This window comes from Agelaius phoeniceus, chromosome 9, assembly GCF_051311805.1.
Source record: "Agelaius phoeniceus isolate bAgePho1 chromosome 9, bAgePho1.hap1, whole genome shotgun sequence".
In the NCBI taxonomy this organism is placed as follows: domain Eukaryota; kingdom Metazoa; phylum Chordata; class Aves; order Passeriformes; family Icteridae; genus Agelaius; species Agelaius phoeniceus.
This window is the reverse complement of record NC_135273.1, coordinates 9,959,317-9,981,553: the sequence shown is the minus strand read 5'-3', so window position 1 is coordinate 9,981,553 and position 22,237 is coordinate 9,959,317. Positions and strand designations below refer to the sequence as shown.

The following is a 22,237-nucleotide window of genomic DNA, read 5'->3' as shown; positions in this document are numbered from 1 at the left end:
ACTGGAAGTATTCCAGATGATGATAAACATCATCAAATAACTTCGGGCTCACCATGAATGTTGATGAAAGCATATCTCAGACTTCAGGGACACATAGTCTCACCTACCTTATCTAAATGCCATGAGAGTTGTTTGAAATCACTGTAGTATCTATGCAGCAAATGCTACATGGATTTGGCACACTTTTGCAAGACTTCTTTTCTTTCATCTGTAGAGCTGGCCCTGCTGCACTGGACTGCCTGTGGTTACATGGCTGCAGGTCAGATTGTCAGTGGATTCCCCACTCTTGTTCACTCAGGGCCCACGGTTCCCTCAAGAAGGTTGTCTCAATGTAATGGCTCAGCGCCACTGTCTGGCATGCAGAACATTCCTGGTTTGTCTCCGGAGATCCGCACTGCAAGTGCTGACATGTAACACCACAGCTGTGCAATTTGTCAGCGGACAAGGGGGAAGGAGCCCTGCCTCGCTCCGTCAGGAGGCACTGCAGCTCTGGCCTTGGCTCTGCCGAGCTCCGCAGCCTCCCAGAGGCAGGGCACCTCGGCAGCTCATGCCAGCAGGCGGGGCTCGCACATGTGGTCGGTCAAAAACTCGGTCCTGCAGAACATCTCACAAGTGAGAGGGCCCAGGAAGGGATTTGTTTGCCATAGAACAGACCACCATATCCTCACTATAACCAAACATCATTTGTAGGGGCATAAATTGTGCAGTCCTTGGTGCTGTTCTACTTAAGCAGACTTCCAGAAATCACTTGTCTTCATATAAAATATTAAAAGACCCTACTTTGTAATCTAATTTATACTCAGTTTGTCTTTGTGTTTCAGTAGTATTTATCATTATCAAATGATACTCAGCAGTTATGCAAAAATCAGTGTTTTACCATGGGTAAATAAACCATTAAGTTTAGACTTTACCTCCAGCTATGCATATACCCTTAGAACTTGCATATACATGGAGTTAGTATTTAAAGGCTTGACAAATTAAGCTTTTTAAGGTCTGGATATTACTTCTAATATAGTATCTTTAAAATTAAAAATTACTGAAGTAAAATCTGTACTAAATATATTAATTATGGGTATTTTTATTAATAGTGAAAATGTGATAGATAGCACCTATCACTTTGGCAATGAGAGGAAAAACTCCCCACACATACATTAGAAAGGAATGGGGTAAACAAATAAATAAGCTTTTATAGTTAATTCTCTTGTGCTTATGGGGCCATGAAGGATGAGAATCAGAAGTGAGGATGACTGGAAGCAGACCAGTTACACCATGACATTAATGGAAGTATGCAATAGTGAAAGCACAGAAAGATAAGTCAGGTTATTAACATGCATATTTCAGCTATCTGAAGAGATGAAAGTAACATCAAGGATTGTTTTAAAAGTCCTTTTTTTTTCTCAGAGTAGTGTAACATTCATTTTTTACTGTTGCCATTATGTTTTCTTTAATTACATTTTGCTGTTCTATAAGCAGTTGGCTAATAGTTAAAATAGTTAAAATGGTAAACATTTTCAATTTCTGCAGCTAGAAAAGAGCATGACACAAGCCATTAATGACATAAGCCAGTATTCTGGGATCAAAGAGTCTGTATACCTCCTAGGTATGATCAGTTGCACATTCCAATATTTTCTAAATTTATAATATGTGAATTGAGGATTATATTGTCCCTGGCTCAAGGTGCTGAGGGAATACACAGCTTCTCACAGTACCTGCAAAAAGACATCATTTGTTTATTCCGCATTGTTCTGCATAAGGCTTAAAATTCTGCAATGTTTGCCTTTCCCAGTCCCAGCATATTTGGAAGTCTCAGCTATCCATGATAGAGTGTCTGATAGCTTATCTCCAAAGATTTTCCTTTAGCACCTTGATCTGCTTGACTCTTGAAAGCACATGATCTGCATACTGCAGCAGTCAGTCCAGCTCCTGAGTTTTGTTTTTCACCTTTCAGAAGTCTGGAACCAGGCTGTATCTCTTGGTGAATCATTCATAAGTTTCATTTTCTGGGTTGATTATTTTGCTCCTAACCTAATGTGCTTAATCATATTCTTCAGGTAATTCTGTTCTCCTACAAAAACATCTGCTCTATAAACACCTAATTCTAAAGGGCTAGATCTCCCCTGTATTTTTCTTTCAAACTAATAGGAAACTTTCTGCTTTCAAAAATTTTGAAAGAAAATTTTGTTTGTTTCTTATAAAGAAACTTGCAGGCTTGAGCTAAATTTTACCAGGTCCTTTATAAATGTAGCCTGGTTTCTGAATACCACCATTTCAATGACATGCAGTCATGAGCAGTAGAGCCCACACAGGTGCAGGAAAATGCAAAGACAGAGTAACTGCAAAAGAACCTACCAGTTGTGGCCACCTGTTGCCATTCACATCCAGTGAAAAGAAAATCACTGAAAAGAAAAAAGTCAAAAGTGGTGCTGACTGAAATATTTTTCAGGAGAAGTTGATAGAAGTAAATAGAGACTTACCCAGAAGGTGAATTTCACATACCCAGGCACTGGAAATTTCTGCTTCAGTCTTCAGCTTCTCTATCCAAACAATGATCGCAGAGAATAAGAAAACAGGTACAGCTAGCTCCAAAAACAGAGTTCAGGATAACCTAGGAAAACCTGATACATTGATAGCCCTAAACTGACTGGACTGAAGTGTTTTTCATTTTTTTAACCTGAATTTTACTTCATTACTTTTGGAAGTTGAATAAGAGAGTGCTTTTCTACTCTCTCTATCAGTCTGTTAAGGAGTACGATGTTGCCATTCTTCCTAGATGAAGTCTTTTATTCCTGCAACTGGATACTTATGTTACTTCAGTCCTATTTCAGAGACGACATCTCATTCCACATGAAATCATGTTTGTATTTTAATGACTATTGCTGCTGCAGAACCGTCACAACACTATCTAGATCACACTTTATAAATACGAATTGAAGTACCTGTGTACAGTAGTAACAGTAAAAAACCAGAGTTTATTCTCCATTGAGTGTGGGTCCCTTAACCACTTTGGGAATAAACCATGTTAGACATGCAGTGGTACCTAAACTGCTACGGCTCATTGCAGCTTAAGTGAGCAGGACATTTACACCAGGGCACAACATGCACAGCTGGGCCAGCCCTGGCCCTGAGGTACTCACGTTATCTAGGTTTTCCATCTTTTTTTTTTTTTTTTCCAATTGCTTCTTTTCCCTGATAATGAAGAGTTGATTATATATTAATTTTCAGAAGATTAAAATTAAGGCAATTAATTCTTCAAGGATTATATTTCAGGTCACAGAATAACAGATTTAGGCATCAACCAATGAAAGGCCTTAGTCAGACTAATAGGCAGATTGACATCTTTTATTCTTAGATGTGTTTCCTTGCTACTGTGTAACTCTACAGTTAAATAAGCTCTTAAAGCAATGAAATCATTGCTGTTTTTGTTGTTTGATGCTGAACTATTTAGAGACGCAGTATCTGTGTGTGCCTAGCTCCATCACTGTCCTACTTTATGATCCCTTTCTTTTTCTCCAGGTTCTGCCTGTGCCTTCTTGATCTGCTCCTAAAAATGGAATATTCTGGGTGTGAGTTCATTTACACCAGAGAGCTGCATCTGATTTATCCTCATGCAAGTTAGAACAGCAGTTAGATCAGGATTTCAGTTTTAGCATGCATACTGCTACAACTGGAAACTCCAAAAAGGCATTGTAAGAGGTGGGGATTGTATAATTGTATTGGGAGATGCAGTAAACATATTAATCTCAGCTGAAATTATTAGCCAGGAGTGTTTTTTGCATGAGCTCTCATTAATATGCTGGCACAGATACTTAAAAAAAAAAATCAGCAGTTTTAATCTAAAATCATAGATATTTAATACATACGAAGTCAGCAATGGGAAAGTCAGTGTTTTGCCAATATTTTTAACAAAATCTCTATTAGCTGACAGTTACACAAACACAGAATACGTCTCTAGCCAAGTGGAAAAAAACCTACAGTTCTGATTTCTCCATGTGCATAACTATGTTCCATATTAGGAGAACAGGAACTTGCATAGCTGTTAGCACTTGTTCAGTTCTACTGCCAAACCCAGACCCTAAAAGTGTGGTTTTTGGACCAGCCACTGTTGTTTCTCTCTTATGGCAGTGCTCCAGAAATACTGTAAGGTTTGGCCAGAAAACTCCTTATACTGATTTCTTGAATAAGAGAGTCCATGAACATTGGTCAGCCTGTGCCTGCTCACACCCACCCACTTATTTCCCTTACTACTGCAGTGAGCCTTACTACTGCATTAGGGTAAGGCAGGGACCAGCTGGTGGTGAGGGGTCAGTGCTTTTGTCACACCAGATCATGCCAAGCCAAACACTGGGATATGAGAGAAAAAGAGAAAGAAAATAAACAAAAAAAAAACAACCCAAAAAACCCCAAAACCAACAACAACAAAAAACCACCAAAAACAAAACCTAAAAACTTTGACAAGAAGCAGACATAAGGATGAGAACTGCTAAAATAAATGGAGAAAATCTTTGCAGAGTTTTAGGATCCCATGCTGAGACTGAATGCTGAGTTGTACAGTGGATGTATTAAGTGCAGAAATAGTAGTGCCTAGTAAAACACACTTGATCCATTATTACAAGTGATGTAATATGTCTGTGCGAAGTAACACGTTCTTGTGACTATCCACCTCCTAATCCAGGGCCGTGCATTAGTGTCATAGCTGTGCTCCTGTTGCCCTCTGAGCCATGAGTCACCATCTTTCACTTCCTCAAATAATTACAGGCAGCAGTTGGCTGTTGCTTGGTCTCAAGGGCTTTCACTGCTGCTCAGGAAATTCACACAAAGCCACTTTTCTGTGGATGATCAGTGGACACCTGGATTTGCTTTAAACCTTGGGCAGAGATGGTCCCACATGTTAAACATTTTTTCCCATGAGTTGCCTCACCTGTCTGTGAGACCTTACCTTTCCTTTGTTGGAAGATCAGGCATCTTGTAACTACACAGTGCTGACCACCCCTTGGCCCTCACTGAACCAGAAAACACATAATTTGCAAATTTTTTTCCTTGTGGGAAAGGATGTGAAGCTCCATTTTTTGTATTTCTCAGAATATAGTGTAAGTCAATGTGTCTAAACAAATACTGATGGCTATTCATTTTTAGAAGGTGCATTTGGTGTTACATTACCATTAAGTAACTGTGCAACTGAAATGTGGCCCAATTCTCCACTGCCCTGCACCTGGTTGGTGCTCTCCATCTGCAAAGTGTAAAGTACGTGATTAATGCAACTAACTTAAAATTTTCCAGTCACTGGAGGTGGCATTTTGTTCCCATTTAGAAGGCTACATATTTGTAAATGACTGTGCCAGGTGCAGGGGAGGGGAACCTGACCCCTTCAAAATTTGTCTTCCTGAATTAGGATTAATTTTTCAAAGAAGCCAGGATGTTTCTGCTTTCCTCGGGGTATGTGTGTGTGTGTGTGCGTGCTGGGGGGAGGGTGTGTGGCTAGCAGAGGTAGTGCAGGAGCAAGTACTGAAATGGTCTTTGACTTGTCCCTCTCTAATAAACAGGACTTTATAAAGGGAGCATGAGCTGGAAGAAACATTCTCAGTGTTACTTGTTTAATGCAAGAGTGCAATTTCTGCTCCATCAGTCACCTGAAATTCCCTCCCAAAACGTGCACAGGTAAAACTTTTTTTGTCACATTGTATTGTCAGGCAGCAATTCCACTCCTTAGTCCTGTCTTATTACAGCAGCAGGTAAAGCCTTCCTGAGTAGGTCTTGATCACACTAAGGTATGTGTTTGGAAGCAGAGAGCCCGCAATCGACGTCCTTTATTAAAAACCCATCGTGGTTGGGCCCAGACGGAGAGGAGGGTCTGCTGCAGAGATTACTTGCTCCTCGAGAAGGTTTATTAATTGACTCTCCCATTTTATATCACCCGACAGAGCCTATATCTGAAAAATTACTGATTACATTTCTTGAGAGGTGCTACCAACGAGAAATTAGAACAGTACACACGCTCTCCCCCTTGTCCTTGGCGTTTGATGATTGTAAATTGTTGCCGGAGTGTGAAGGGGCTGGTACTGCTCACTCTTTACTGTACAGCCTGTCCTTTACCAAGCGCGACCCCCGGGACCATCCCGGGCAGGGCCAGGTGCGCCCGAGCCACCCTGCCCCGAACAGGTGTGCCCGAGCGACCCTGTCCCGGCTGGGACACAGGGCAGAGCCGCCGGGCCGCCGCGGGGCGTGGGTCCCTCCCGTCGGGCAGGTGCGGGCGGAGGAGGGAGGGAACGGGCCCGGCGCCCAGGTGGGGCCGGGCCGGGGGCTCCGCCCGCCCCTCCCTCCGGCCCCGCCAGCGCCTCTGGGGCTCCGCGCAGCACCGGCCGCCCCCGCCGGTGACCACAGCCCTCCGGCAGGGCGGGCTCAGTCGCAGGGGGTTGCCTGTCCCGCCGTCGCCAGCCCGGCGGGGGGGCGCGGGGGGAGCGCGGTTGTCTCCAGGGCCGGTCCTCTGCCCCCTCCCTCCCTTCTCTCTGCCACCCTCCCTCCCGCCGCCGCGGCCGAGGGCTGCGCGGCCACCCGCGCCTCCCGCCGCAGGGGCCGCCCCGTATGGTCCCCGCCGCTGCCATGAGCCAGGCCCCGGCTCCCCGCGGCGCTGACCCGCCGGAGAGCGATGCCCGCAGCGGGGCCCCCAGCCGAGGGATGCCGCCGCCGCCGCCCAGCCTGCCCCAGCTCCTCCACAAGTAAGAGCCGCCCCGCGTTCCGCCGCGCCGGGAGGGCGGGCGGGCAGGCGCGGGTCGTTCTCCCTCCCCGGTGGCGGTGCCCCCCTTCCCTCCCCCCGCGGCCAGACTGACAGCCGGGCGGGCGGAGGGTCGGCCCGGCACCGGCCCTGGCCGTGGCCGAGCGGTGCCCCGCGGGGCTGAGCCTCGCTTCGCCCTGCGTGTGGCGGCGGGCCTGTCCCCGCTGTTAGGGGCACGGACTCCCCTAAAGACCGGCAGTGGCCTCGCTGCCCTCAGAAGTTTTCTGCCTGAAAAGCTGGTCGTGTCGGTTTGCCGAGGGTTCGCCCCGGCACCGCGTCTTCCGTGCCCGGGAGCTGGGCCGGGGAAGTTTCCGTCGCTTGCCCCGCGGCGGTGTGTGCCGCCTGCCCCGCCGCCGTTCCGCTGCTGCCGTCCCCCCGGCAGGCCTGGGGTGCCAGAAAGCGATCGCATCTCTCTGCAAAACTGTCACGGGAAAAGTAACCTGTGCGGGTTTGGAAGTCTTATTAATGAGTGCAGTGATGCGAGTGTTTTTTGCTGTTTTGTTTTCCACCCAGAAAGAGGGAAGAAAGCACTTCTGCTACGCAGATGCAGTGGTGCCAGTGATACTTATCTGGCTAAATGAGAATGCTCTGTAGCTAATAGGTGAAGCATGAGTAAGGCCTAAGCTGATGATCTGTGCTGATTCAAGGTGGTTAAGTGCACTGTATCTGATTTTTTGGGAAGTTATAACGTAGTGGAGGAGGTAAGGCTTTTAATCTGCTAACAAATAGCCGGCTATGGAGCTATTAGAACTGCCTTCTATTACTTAAAGATTTGAGTTGACGAGCCGGACACTGGGTGCTGCGCAGTGTTGAAGGTTGAGAACCGCTTTCGATATCATGTCCCAGACCGCCAAGTGGACTGAGGCCGTGTGCGGCCCTCAAGCAAAGCGCGAGTATGACAAAGCACTGAGGAGCTGCCACGGCCTTGACGCCGGGCTTGAGCCGCTTTCCTGCAGCAACTCCTTCAGCAAAGGCGCTGGCTTAGGCATCTCCATTATCACCTTCTTAACAAAACCCAACAATGTAATTAACGGAGGAAATGCTTTCAATTCTCTCACATTTGCAAAATACACGTACACAAATACAGAAGTGCAATGTGTTGATGTTACCGCAAATTTAACGTATGAACGTTATTTTGAGTTGGGAATCACATCAGCTTTTATAAATATGTAAACAACTGGACTTTCAAACTTTCTGCAGAATGTGGTCCATAAATTTGATGCTTTATTTTCTTTTAGTCTGTTTGTTTTTAAATTATGGTTTGTAGCTTAATTGTGAAAACATTCAAGGTTCTTGTTACCTACATTTTTATTTCTGATTGGAAATACAGATTTGGAGATTTGCACTGAAATTGAAATACTAATTGTCTCTTCCTAAGTCCACTGGGCCGTTGCTGTGATACATGTGAATTATTGTGCAACCACAGAGTAATCTGCACTTACTCAAAATCAGTCTTAAATTTTAAACTACAGTCTCTAAAGTTGACCCTCATTTTCTCACAATTACCAAGACTATGTGGCTGCATATTGCAAGTCAGATAGGTAGATCTGTGGAGAATGCTTCACAATTTTATTTCTCATGTGGTGTGTGTTACACCACAATGTATGAGGGCATCACATTCTTGCTAGTCATACTTCCTAGCAGATTATAGGTAGGTAAACTTGAAATGCTTTCCTTTTGACCCTACCTTTAATGGAAAGATTTGAGAGAGATGCCGTGTTCTGAGTGTTCTTTGTCATGTTAATGTGACATAGGGTGACAAACACCGAACATCTCCATCTAAGGTCCTGCAACTCGATCTTACAGTTTTGTAACGTGTGGCGTAATTTGGTGTGTGCCTGTTTACCTGATTAATAAATGCACTGAATTGGAAATGCAGGCAAATTGTACTTTGTTTTTATGATAATAACTTGGTATTTTATAATCTAAACTGAATATATAGTGAATAATTGAAAGGGAGATGTTAGGGAATATCCAGAATTGCTCTTCCAAGTTTATTTCTGATACGCTAGAACAGGTATTATGACTGGTAAAATACAATGGAATGAAAGCAGTAATTCTTCTACAAAATTAAGTAATGGTTTCATTACAGGAAAGAAAACACTGATCTTGTTTTCTGAGCATTTTGTTTTTCTTGACTTTTTTCAACAATTGCTATTTTTTTGCTTTCCGAGCTGCAGTAAACAAATGTGCAGTTGCAGAATGCTAATTCAGAGCCAAGTAGATCAGAATATTCTGTGGTGTTTAAGAAAACACCTCCCTGTTTGAAGTCTTTCATTATAGTATCATATAAAATACGTATTTTTCATTATCCCATTTAAACTTTAAAAGCTCTCTGGATTCCTTCTTTCTTGCCTTTGTTTTGTTAGGAACGTTTACAGATGTTAGGTGAAGGGCAACGTAACTTTAAAAAATTACTTCCTACATGGGCAGCTGATAAACATTCATTGTGAGTGCTGAGCTTTGAACAAGGATTAAAATTTAGTGAAACTGGAGATCTGAAATGTCTTAGCATTTCTGAACTCATGCAACACAGGTAGCATGCACTGTATTCTTTAAATGCCCCTCTGCTTTAAAATTTATAATGTAATTTTAATATAAAAGTATTACTGAATCTCTAGTTTGAAATTCCCTGCTGGTAGTATCCAACTACAATAAAATATAAATTGAAATATGCTCTCTACATGTTGTACTTTTTCCCCAAGTGACTACGTCAGTTGCGTTGATAGTAAAGGTCCAATGATAAGATTTACAGAGTTAAAGCATTCTATCTATGCAGGTTGTTGTGATGTTTGATGGGAAAATACTTCTTCTTTTCCAAAACTAAAAGCCTTATTGCAGTCAAAGCCCTCAAGCTGTAGAGCTGAGAATGAGAAATTGCTGGGAAAAGGAAACCTGAATTTACGTGCTTCAGAGGATGACTTATAAAAACATACCCTTCTGTATGAGATAAAGCAGAAGACTGAGAAGAAGAACGTTGTAATGGTGTTGGCCAGTGTTCATAACTGGTTTCTGCTGCTGTTGTGTGGAAGGAGTGGAAATGCAGGGTAGGGTCTGTAGTGCCAACAAGTGAAACACGTGTTGGATATCTCTGTAAAGACCAATGTGTGTTTGGAACTGTTTGTTGTCTTGGGGCTTTTTCCCCCCTCTCCCGGTAAGTCTGCTCTTATGAGAAAACTTATATGGTTTGAAAGTTTCATTTATAATTTGCAGTTGCACTGCAAAATGTAAGTTTTAGATGACAGGTCAGTGTGTGACAAATTTTAGTACCTGCTGTTAGATTGGCTGGAGTGACTAAGCAGCATGAGAGAGTGCAGACTCCTATTAATAATTCCAGGTGTGTGATTTATTGCAGTCTGACAGAGCAGCTAGCTGGAAATAACTGAGAGAAAGGACTGAGTGGTGACTGTGGGTTAACTATAGAGATGTTGCATGAAGAGTGCTTTCTATGAGAGTTTTGCTGAAAACATTTGTCACGAGTAAACTCTATGATTATAGGAGACCTTATTGTATTGAAATCCAACTCTTTGTATGCTTTTGGTTTTAATGATTTGTCATGGGTCATATCTGTCCGGTGGAAATAGAGCAGTTTTTAACTCCCTGTGTTGATATAGGAATATATGTTTGGTTTACAAATTGAATAAAAGTCACCTTAAAACAATGAGGGGAAAGGCAAAATTAATATTTTTTTTTTCCTGAGGGGTTGTGCCCTGGAGATTTTGAGCTCCTCTGGAAGGAAGATGGAATTTCCAACATCTGCGCCCAAGTTGTCATCAGTTTGTGCCAGTTCTGGGGGCAGAGAGGAGGAAGCAGGCTGGTGCTGAGTGCTTTGAGTCCTTTATTTCCCTATAGCAGCAAGGAGAAAACTTGTTGAGAAAAATTATCTCCAGTTTATCTTTTTTTTTAACTCTAGCCCACTATGTTAAACATGTGGGGGTTTTATTTGCATCATTGTCTGTTTGTTTTGTATAGTGTGGGATTTTCTTTTTCCTTTTCCTTTCTTTTTTTTTTTTTCCCCTCCCTGACTCAAAGTCTCCCAGGAGAGATAAAATATGAAATGTACTCCCATTATATACATTAGTCATGGCAAATAGTTTGGCATATATGGCAAAGGCCAACTGATACTTAACAAGGAGAAACACTGGTTTTACTGTTTCTCTTCTTACTGTTACTGATACAGGCTTTCCATACTTATTTGCCTTTTAAAGTACATCTCCAAAATCTCAATTTCTTCTCTACCTGATAGGGCTCTGAAAACTCACGGAGTTTGTGTTGAAACAAATCTAACAGCCCTGACTGGAGATGAAAACAAAACAGATGGGGGCTGTAGTTGTCTTAGCTGAGCAGCTTTACCAAAACAAGGACAGGAGCTGTAAAAGCAGCATGGTGTGGGACTGGCCAGGGAATGTGGGAAGCAAACCCACATTGTTAAGCTCCTCCTTGGGTTTGCCATTTATTGTCTCTGTATATTATGAAACGGGCAGTGGGGGAAAATGCAGTTTTTCTGGAATTGTCTGGCTTATTGAGTCATAATTGAGACTCTTCTTACACTTCACCTGAGATTAGAATCAGGACTTAAAATGCCAAATGTGTGTACCAAATGTGAGTGTGTGTGAATGGAGGGGGCAGGGACAGGTACAAACAGAGGGTGCTTCACTTTTAAGTTTAGTTGTTTTCCAAAATCAGCATCAGTGAATTATAATTATCTTCAAGTCATGTAATTAAAATTTCTTTTTTATTTATTTCTTTTAATTTCTTTTTTTGTTGGAAAACAATGATCCCTCCTTTATATTAGCTGTGACCCAAAGGTTTAAGATTACTTAATCATATGGAGGTTCTCTCTTAAACAAAAATGATTGAAAGTGTGGAGTTTGGGACTTAGGTTTGTTCTGTTTGGTTGATTTTTTTTCTTTAATCTCTGATTTAAAACCCAACAGCTTACTGGCAGAAAGGCAAAATAAAAAGACTGAAGAGAGAGCACAGAGGTACTAAAGCAGAAAGGAGTCAGAGCAAAAGAATTTAGAAGGAATGTGTTGCATGCAAAAATTTCCAAGTAATCTGACTTTTATTATCAGTTATCAATCAATTCTTAGTTGCCCAGAAATGTCAGATTTTAGTGGAGAGAGACATAACAGCAGTGATGCCAACTTTAGCGAAAACTTCAATAATGCACAATTTATAAGAAGAAATATACTAAATGAAGTTTTGGAATACAACACATGACAATGGAGTCCTCTTTAGTAAAACTCAGTTGCCTGGATGTTGCTTTTTATTGGAAATTTAATATACTGTTCCCATCAATGGGAAGGCTGGAAAATATGTTCCTTTAGTTTTCCTCTTAATTCACTACTTGTGCTTTCAGAGCTGTGTGCACCTAACAGTAAGAGTTGTGTGTGACCTGCTGAGCTACTGCTATTGATGTGGTGCTAAAATCTTCCTGATCTCATTTGGAGGAAGGTAAAATGGAGATGGGAAAAACCTCAGTAACCAGTTCTGATCCTTTCTGGTGGCTATCAAAATGTGAGAAACTAGATCTTCAATGATACTTTTTTAATTCATAGAGACTGTAGAAATTTATTTAGGAGGGGAAAATGGGTTATTTGCATTAAATAATAATGTCAATCACTTTGAAATGCTTCTTCAAATAGAATCTGCTTTCTCAGAAGTGTAAGTTGTCTTGCTTTTTCTTTTATTTAAATGAATTCATTTCATATGATTTGTAGCTAGACACTTAATCAAACTGACTTTATTCCCCTGAATATACTCCTCCCTTTTTTCCTCCTCTTCATCCTTTGTAACATTTTATAGTTGATTTAAGGATGTAATCGCTCTGTTAGCCTCTGCCCCTCTCTATGTCCAGCTGCTTTCCCTTTGTCACGCTAATGACCCATCACAGTGGAGCTGTCACTTGACACAGAGGGGGAAACCAGAAAACGTCTCCCTTTGGGCTTTAGAAACGTTTAATATCTGTCCTGTTCTGACAGCTCAAGCCTAGCCCGTTTTACAAATGCCTCTTGCCTATTTAGAAGAAATGTGGAATGAAAGCATCGGGTATTCTGTTGCAGGAAGGGGGCAAAGGCTTGTTTTCTTAAAGGATCAGTAGGTACGACGGCACAAAAGTCACTTTGTATCAGGATAACTGCATTGCTGGGTGTGTGTATGCAAACTTGTGAAATGGGAGTTTAACTGATATTGAATGTGCAGCTTGTGGTACAATTATCTTGTGCATCTAAGGAAATACAAGGAGGATGCATTTGTTGTTAGTTTTCTCCATGTCTGTGTTGGGAGATGAGCTGAACAGGCAATGAGCAGGACCCGGGTGGAGTTGCATGAATGATGTTGCATGAATGATGCAGTTCAGATTTGTTCTTTACCATCTTGGTTGTTTAAAGATGTGCAGCTGTCTCACCAGCCTCTGCAGCGTGCTCCAAAGATGCCATGAGCACTGCCTGACTCTGGGGGTGACAGCAATCTGTAGCTATGCTGGTTGTGAGGAGCAGTCTATCTCCTGCACAATTTTAACTCTAAAGCCTGTGCTATGTGAAATCTTAATGACAATCACTCCTTGGGGAGAGATTCCACTTCTGGATTACTTCTTCTGAAGACAGGAACAGGATAAGGAAGTCTTTAACTTGTGTTCCCTTGAGTAATATCTTCTGCTGGCCAGGATGAACAGAGAAAATAGCATTTTGGGCAGGTTATGAGCAAGCTCCCTGACAGCTTTCTGATCACCTGGTCCCTTCTCTGCCGTACCAGCTTTTGACATAATAAAAGCATCTGGTTTTATCTAGTCTTAACTTTCCTCAACTTGCCATGAAACTTGGGATTTTCTGTAGATTAGGATGCAGAGTTTTAGAATTCAAGCAATGTCAAATGTCTTGGATTTGGTAGTGTCAAAAGCTACAGTTTTATGTGTCATGACTTGGCTTTTTTCCTGGATGCACAGACACGTGTGAATTGATGGTGTCTGTGAGTTAGGGCCACTTGGGAAATGTGCAGGAGTTGCAGTGCGTTTTTACTTATATTTTAATATTTGTATTAGGAAACAGGCTTTGAGTTCCTCTTCAATAAGTGGCTTGATGGCTGGCATTGGCTTTACTGAGATAACAAATACTGTCTGTTTCTGCAGGAACAAATCTTATTTCTGTCTCTGCTGATTAACGTGTTTTCCCTCTAAGGGAAGATGCACTAAGTAGTTTTATTAGGTTGATGACACATGCAGTTTCTTACACTGACCAACTTTTACTGTTCTATTTTTGGCCTCATTTTAAAGAAAATATTTTAATGTCTTTCTCACCCGTCTTTCTGTTCTTCTTGGAAATAGAGTGAGAGCAGATTAACTTCTGGTACAGAGTAGGTTGCTCCAGTCCCTGCAGAACTGGGCACAGCTATGGGTATTTGCATGGTTTGCAGTTTGGATGCTATTCTGGTGATTTTTAGAGGTTTTCTCTGCTCCTCCACATAAAATTCTGTCTGAGATTATGCACAATTCAGACTAAGGATGGCATTTGGAGAAAAGATGACTGTCATCTCCTGAAACCGTAGAGAGAAATAATAGCAAACTAGGATGAGATTTTTTGCAGCCCTAGGTTTCTCTTATCTTTCAAAGTCTTCCATTAACACGTCTTAACATTCACACCCTTGCTATCCGTGTACTCTGCACCATCCATTTGTGTTCCTCTCATGGCACATTCTTTTAAGGTCACCTACAATTTTCCTCCATCCTGCCAACTCACAACCAAACACTGGCCTCTTTTCTTTATTTACTGCTTCATTCAAGGTCACTGTTGTGTTGTGTAGCAACACCTTCTCATGCTGCAGACAGGGCTGACCCTTTTGTTGGCATCTTCTGTTAACTCAGATGAACCAGGAGGTCTGCCTCAGGTTACTCTGCCATGCATTACACTCAGCAAAATGTCACTGTTGTATCTAGGGATGTTTGTAAGAACTACAGAAGAATAGTAACTGAGATGGTTATATAGGTACCTCTGTGGGTGGCATGGGCAAACAGGTTCATAGGTAAAGTGTTGTAATAAAATAATCAAAGTTCTGTGGTACTTGAATTCAAGTCAACTCACTTTCTGCATTTGAATGTACCTCCTCTTTCCCAGCTTCTGGTGGATAAAAAATTGCTAATTAAATACTCCAAATTTGACAATGAAATTTAAATTAATCCCATGTCATGTATCTTTGTTAGATCAGACTTCTACAAGGCTTGGGATAATTTCTGTTCAATCTAGTAATCTGCATTGCAGATTACTAAAAGATTGAATTTCCTTCAAAAAAAAAAGAGTTAAGTTGAAATTTGCAAGGGCTAGAAGTGACTTTGTGATTTTGTATAGATGGTTAAAGTATACATGTGCAGAGTAAAGCAATATGTCTTTATATTACATAATTTATAGCATAACAATGTTATAAATTGCATAAATAATGTTAGGTGGCCAGGAGTTTGATTGTCAGCAGTAAATAGGACTTGAATTCCTCTTTGGATATAATGTATATGCTATGATCTTCTAAAGCCTTATTCATACACATGAGGATTATTTATGTGTATAAGGCTTTAAAGGATCAGATCCTATCATCTAAATCTGCAAGGCTTCATGACTCTTTAGTGTTTGTTTCTTGGGGTAATTGCTGACAGAAGAGACCTAATGTAGTAGAAGCCAAAGTAAATATCAGAAAGTTTGAAGCATTAAAACTTCCATTTTTAAAGAGTATGGATCTGTGCAGGGAGGAGTAGGGGTCCATGCTCCTCTGTGGTGCTTAGTAGCATATTAGAGGTCTGACATGTTTTCAAACCACTACTTGTGGTTTGAAAGTGTTGAAGCCTCACCAGCTGCAGGGATTTGCAGAGTTGGAGGTGGAGAGGGCTCTACAAAGAGCCCATCAGCTCCTCTGCACAGAGCTGCCCTTACAGGGGGCCATCACTGCTGTCTTCTCATTTGTGCTGAGCATTTGGGAGAAATAAGGCATGGTCTTATATCTCTCATCTAAGCTGGCTACTTGCTTTGCTTTCTGTGTAAGTTCTCAGAATTTTTTGTTTGTTATTTTTGCTGCCCTTTTAAAATGGAATAATATGCAAATAGCAGATACAATTTCAGAGAAGCTTTACTAAATTTTATATCCCCATCCATATGGCAAGAACATAAAATACCAGCAAATAATATTATTTTCTGGATCACTGGCAAAATTTATGGAGGGAATCTGCTCTTAAACTGCAAGACAGCAGTTTGCAGTCTTTTCTGTACAACATACTGTCTCTTACTGTGTATTTTGGCAGCACTTGTAATCTCCTCCTGCTCTGTAAAAATATAAGACCATTTTATACAAAGATGCAAACGTTCAGAAGGGAGCCTCTGCATGCTTGTCTTATTGGTCTGCTTAGTATGATAGATTTTTCTCGTACCCTTCTCTGAAACATTAAAACCTACTGTTTTTCTTTTGACAAACTGTATTATGTAGAAGTTGGTAGCAGTGTTCAAAGCCAAGGACTTGATTGGCAAGTTTTAGCTGTGAGTAAATTTTCACAGCTGATCCATAAATCCCCAACAGACCATTAGGAGCTTCAGAGCGGCTCTGGCAAACTCCCCTATAATAATTGTAGTTTTAAGTTTGTTATATTTAGTTTTCTCACCTCTTAGCTGGATGCCAGGGGGACCTCACTAGAAGTAAACCAGCTCTGTATTTACTTTTTTTCTCCAAGCTAGCAGTTTGCACAAATAGCACAGCGTGGGAGGAGGGCTTGCTGGTTGGCTCTTGGTGGACAAAACAGAGACTGACCAAGAGTGTGACTTGTGATAAATGGACCCCAGATCTGGGGTTAGACATTTTAGTAATTTGAGGAGTACATAATTTTTAGCCCTCCACCTCCAGCCCCTGTTCTTAAGAAGCAACAAAATCATCAAGGGAGCAGGAAAAAATGCATCTTCAAGCTTGAACATGACAGAGTTGTATATAACTGTGTGAGACAGAGAGGCAGCTCTTAATTTAAGTTCCCTGAGGTAATTGTACTTATTTATCTGTAGTGAAGCTGGCAGAGTGACCAGCTTTTAGGAGTCAGCACTTCTCTAAGAACAGAACTGCATGGGTGGCAGCGGTGGGGGCAGCAGGCGTTGATGGTGGGAGTGTTGCTGGATCACCTGGAAGCCCGGCTTGGAGAACACAGCCCCCTCACATGCAGGAAAGCCAGTGCTGTAGGGACTGCATTGCATCTTCAGTAAGTCCTGGAGAATGCTTCTTATACAGTACTGCCAGACAGCCTAATAAAGCCAGAGAGGTTCCTGTCATTCCCCAGCATTTAGATCCTGCTGGGCTGGCTCTGAAGCAAACTCAGACTTGACTGCTTGTTTGAGCAAGCAGTGAATATTTTGTATGTATCCTTCTGAAATTGAAACTGCTTTGCCAAAAATGTACTTGTCCCTTGATAGAGTCTGGTGTGTTACCTTGCTGAAGTGGAAGGTGTGTCTGCATGGTGAACTCTTTGAAAGAGTATTTTTCCTTTTTCAGAAGATGATAGAAAAATAAATTGAGTGTCTCTGTCTTCTGCCACAGAAAACCAACCTCTCATACCTAGAATCCATGAAGGATTTGTTTACACAGGAGGGTGAAAGAGAAGCATTATCTGAATGATTTAGGAAGGGAAATGAAGAAGAATTGGTCTTTGAATTTTCAATTTTTTTTTTAAATTTAGAGCAAGAAAATCAGAAATCTCATTTATATTAAAAGCTCTTTCAACCAAAAATGCCTTCATGTTACAATTTTAATTAAGGAGGATCAGAAGCTTTGTTGATTAAGGTCTTGTTAGGATAACAATAGAGTAAGTAACTATAAATAGTGATGTGGTGAGTGATGATCTCTTCCTACAAACTTTGTGTTGAACTTAAGCAGGAGAAAGGAAAAATATCAGCCAACAACCTTCTTGCAAGGGAGCGTCTTGCAAGAGGGCTCCGCAGAAAAACAAAAGGACTTGGTCATCTCTTCAGTCTTTAGTTTCAAGTGCTTTAACTTCATTTGATGCAAGAAGTCAAGTGGAAGTTGTCATTCCAATGGTGGGGATAGAGTGCTCTTGATGCCTGGGCCTGTTTTGGTATCTGACACTTAAACTAGAAATGCTAGGAGTGATAAGAGTAAATGAGCTCATTTCATGTGTACAAATGGCTGGGAGAAAAGACAGTGACCTTCATCTGAACAGCATAATGGAAAAAAGTTTTCAGAACTGTCTGGAATTTCTAACATAAATTTGGATTGGGTTTGGTGGGATTGTGGGGAAAAAAACACATTGTGGTAATTAAAAATTCAAAACCGTGTTAAGATTAAAACCAAAAGGTATTGGTTATATGGATGTAAACAAACTACACATCTTCCTAGGCTTAGCTGCCTAAGTGTTGCGCTCTGCTTTATTTCCTCAAGAGCTAAATGGATGGGGAAGCAGGTCACTAAAAGGGATGGCACGGTCCTTCTGTGCTTTTGGGGACACAGTTCATTAAGACAGTGCACTAAAGATCATAATGGCAGGGCATCCTCACCTAGGAAGTGCTGATCAGCAGGTTGTTAATGCAAATTTCAACTGACTTGCATTTCACTTCCCTGGCAAATAAAGTTTGCAAATGCTTGCTCACAGAAGGAGCTGGAGTGAATCAATGACCAGTCTTAATGCAAGTGAAATTTCACAGGTGGAGCCTCAGATGAATCTGTAAATAAATGCCAAATGTAAGAGGGAGAATCTTTCTGATTGTTGCTCTAAAATACAAGCAAGGGAATCTAACTGTGGAAGAGGATGGGAGACTTAGCAGGCTTGTTTTCACTGCAGGATTAGCTCAGACTCCTGCCTAGGTTTTAAGCATTGTCATCTATCAAGAAAATTAGTCTTAGGTAAAAATGTGCTTTTGTGACACTTGAGGATTTGGGGGAGAATCTGACCTTCACTTGCATAGCTGACACTTTGGAAAGAGTATGTCAGAAAAATAATCTACAAGGTGGTTAGTCTTCACTTCCACCATTCCCTGAAGGACAGAAAAGTTTTCAATGTGATGCTATTGAACAAGAAGAATTTCAGTTCTGCCCCACTGTCAAAATTTGCCAGCCTGAAACAGTGTTGGATGGGCAGGGCTTCCTCAAAATGGGGAGCTTTTGCTTGGATTAGGTTAATCAGAGAAGTGTCAGCAAGGTGAAATGTATGAGATATGAGGGAGCCATACCCAGAGCAGAATCTTCCTTTATGTGGGAAAAGTCTGTGTACTTCTTCCAGCTTCTTTGGGAGAGCCTGGGCATAATGCCAACATTAAGTCAAACAACATTTCTTGCCTCCTGCACCCACCCACCTTTCTGGTTGGTGTTGACATTTTTTTCCCAGCTCTTAATTAAAATGAGAATGAAGTTAAGGTGCAAACTCAAATAATTTGCTTTTCCCTCCTCATGATAGAAAATTACAGCTTTAGTAATTGCAGTAGGCGACTGATGGGAAAACAAAGTGTCTACTCCTGTGTGGATGTTATTTACCTGTGAAGTGGCGAGAGCAGTAGGGAGGTTCTCTAATCTCTGTGTTTGTCTTTGAAAGTGAAGTGATTTGAAGAAGCAAACCAGAACTTTTTCCTGGTTGAAAGGGTGCCTAGGCTTATGTACAGCCACAACAGGATATTAATAGAACATACTGCATTTCCTTCACATAAAAATACGAAGGGCACTTTGCTGAGAAAAAATCCTGCTGTCCCTTTCTGTCTTTGGGACCAGCTCATCACCCAGCTAAAATTAAAACATGAAGTCAGGCAGTTCTTGCTCTCTATTTTTAAACTGCTTCAGCATATGAATGTGAGTGTGAAATCTTTCTTTAGGCCTCTCTTAACTTAATTACCTACTTATTCAAAATATTCTCTTCTCAAATTGCTGAGCTATAATTATATTAATCTTTTCTGTAGACCCACTTTTGCTACTTGATGTTTGTTTAATTAGTTTTATGCTTAATTTGTAGTTTTGTTATTATTTACAGTGATGGAAACCTCATGGTAAGTGTTTAAAATCTATTTTCATATGTTAAAAAATTAGCAAGTAGGTAAGGTTTATGTGTATCTGCTCCATGTGTTCTTCTGGAAAATATAATGAGAAAGTGCACTTCAAAAAAAGGTATTCATATTAAATTAAAGGGAATGTCTTTTTATTCTTTCATTTCTTCACATCTTTTGCTTTGTGCGAGGTTATTCTTATTTTATTTTGGTTTTATGTCTTTTCATTTGTTTGTGTGAAAGGGACAATGTGATCCCAGAACAGGAGGTGCAGTGGAACTGCTTATATACCATAGATTTGTAGCATTTTTCTGCTGATTTAGATATCCTGAATTCTTCTTCCTGCATTTCAGTGAGTTTGAAAAAAATCCATGCAACTTCTTTCAAACGGAGCTGCCTTTGCTTGCCTAGAGCTATGCTGTTTTCCAGTGGCACAGTCTCAGCCTGCAGAGGGTGTGCTTCCTCCTGCAAACCCTCCGCTCCCAGCTCAGCCAAAACACCCCGTCCATGAACACGGTGTTCAGAACCCAGTGCTGCACCCAGAGGTATCAAGGGAAAGGCTGTCTCTGTTCCCTGTGGCATTTGTCCCTTGACTTCTTTGACTTTCAGCTGTTTGAAGCACAGGCTGTGTGACTTATTCCCAACTGACCCCTGTCTCTGGAAAGGACACTCCTAAGAGAACACAGCACTTCATTGCGTACTCGTGTAGCTGCTCTTGATCCTAACCAGAGTGTAAAATGGAAAAAACCTTCTCAGTGTTTTCCTGGTTCATTTGCTTTTGTCAGTGGGGGGTAGCTGTGGTGTCAGAGATTTTGGGAAGAGTTTTCCCTGCAGTTTCCTATGTCTGGCTAAGCAGTGAACAGGCTCCACTGTGTGGGGTCCTTTGTGTTCTGTCAGCTTGATGAAGTTGGGTGAGGTGATCGGTTTTAAAAGGCATCACCTTCAACATCCACGTATTCCTGCAGCGTGCATATGGCAGTCTATTTGCACTCCTACCCTTGACAGCTAAATGAGTAAATGGCCTGCTACAAACTGTCTGCAGGGTGGCTGGTACCTGGGCATGGCAGTAAGTGTGAATACATCTGCCCAGGCAAATCCCACTTTGGGATTCAGCCTGTTCTGACTGCTGGACCTTCGCACATCTGCTTCCCAGAAACACCGGAGATTTCATAGATTTGGGTATTGGATGACAGCGCATTTCTATCACTGGTGAGAAACATGTTGCTATTCACAGTGGTTTGTGTCAGTATAGTTAGATAGCCAGACAGTGATGTTAAGTAACACAAACCTGGAGTCACAGTCTTTGGACACGTCTTCCTGTGCCAATCTTGGTGCTTGGAACAGTTTGCCTATTAATTTGTTCCAAGCTTCCACCCCCTCCCCGCCCTCTCCAGAAAACCCTTGGCAAACCATCTCTTCAGTAAATCCTCCTGCCTTGGCTGGCTGCTGTCTCTGTTCATGTTCTCCTGTACTACTGCCCATTTTTTACTTCAGATTGATAATTTGTCAGCACAAAGATTTATGTGAGCATATTACATCCTGTAAAGAAATACACAGACTGCTTATTCTTTGAGAAATGCAAAATTTAATTTTCAGACTTCAATACAGATCTGATGTTCACCTAGACAATTTTAAAAAAAACTAATTACCTTAATAGATTGTCTTTTCTCCAACTGAGACTGTAGTCCAATGTTAAAAATGCCAAACTAACAGTACCTGCAGAACTTCTGCTTCTATCATCTTTGTCTACATCTTCTGCTGTTGTTTAGCTTTCTAAACGGATTAGTTTTGTATGTTTATTTTTGTAAATGAATTAGCGAAACACATGCTTGACAAAAGCATCTTGGCAAAATCAGTGGGTTTTAATGGTGTTCACATACTTCTGTGCTTGAAATGAAGCCTGAAAAATTTGTCCTCTGGAATGTTACATTATGTTTTGGCCACTGGAAATGAAGCACCTGACAGCATTAAGCTATCAGAAGGATTTCCAGTCATGGGCAAGCAGCCATTATGTATATGTTGATCCACAGTAGGAGATCTGGACAGCTTTTGATTTACTAGTGCTCATCTGTTCAATATGAGCTGGTGATCAGGACAGCAATTACCTTCAACATTGATTGAAGAGTACTGAAAAGGAAAGGAGAATTCTATGCATGCAAGTCTAGAAGAATTGCTCGTTGTTCTTCTAGATGATCTTAAAAGTGCACTTCTCAAGGTGGCAAAAGGAACTATTTTTGTAATATCTATGCCTGTTTAAAAATATCTTACCAGGTTTATCGTATTTTAAAACAGACATTTAATTCTCTAACGTCCTTTTCAATAGATGGAGTTAAATAACTGGAGAATTAGAAACTTGATCTGTTTTTTAGCAGCTTGAGCATTTATCCATTTGTTTGAATGCTTCAGAGTTCAGACATACAGATTTATTAGCTGGGATAAATATTTGGTTTTAAAAAGACTATAAAAATTC

At 41.4% G+C, this 22,237-nt stretch overlaps 1 protein-coding gene across 3 annotated transcripts in view; it reads left to right on the top strand.

Annotated features, from left to right (window-relative positions):
- Nucleotides 1–6,327: 6,327 nt before the first annotated feature.
- Nucleotides 6,328–22,237, top strand: part of RBM20 (RNA binding motif protein 20) — a 101,555-nt gene continuing 85,645 nt past the window's right edge. For all 3 annotated transcript variants that reach the window (XM_077182892.1, XM_077182891.1, XM_077182893.1), the window contains exon 1: nucleotides 6,328–6,713. In XM_077182892.1, the coding sequence (XP_077039007.1) occupies nucleotides 6,580–6,713 (134 nt within the window). In that variant the 5' untranslated portion in view covers nucleotides 6,328–6,579. The remainder of the gene's footprint in view (nucleotides 6,714–22,237) is intronic.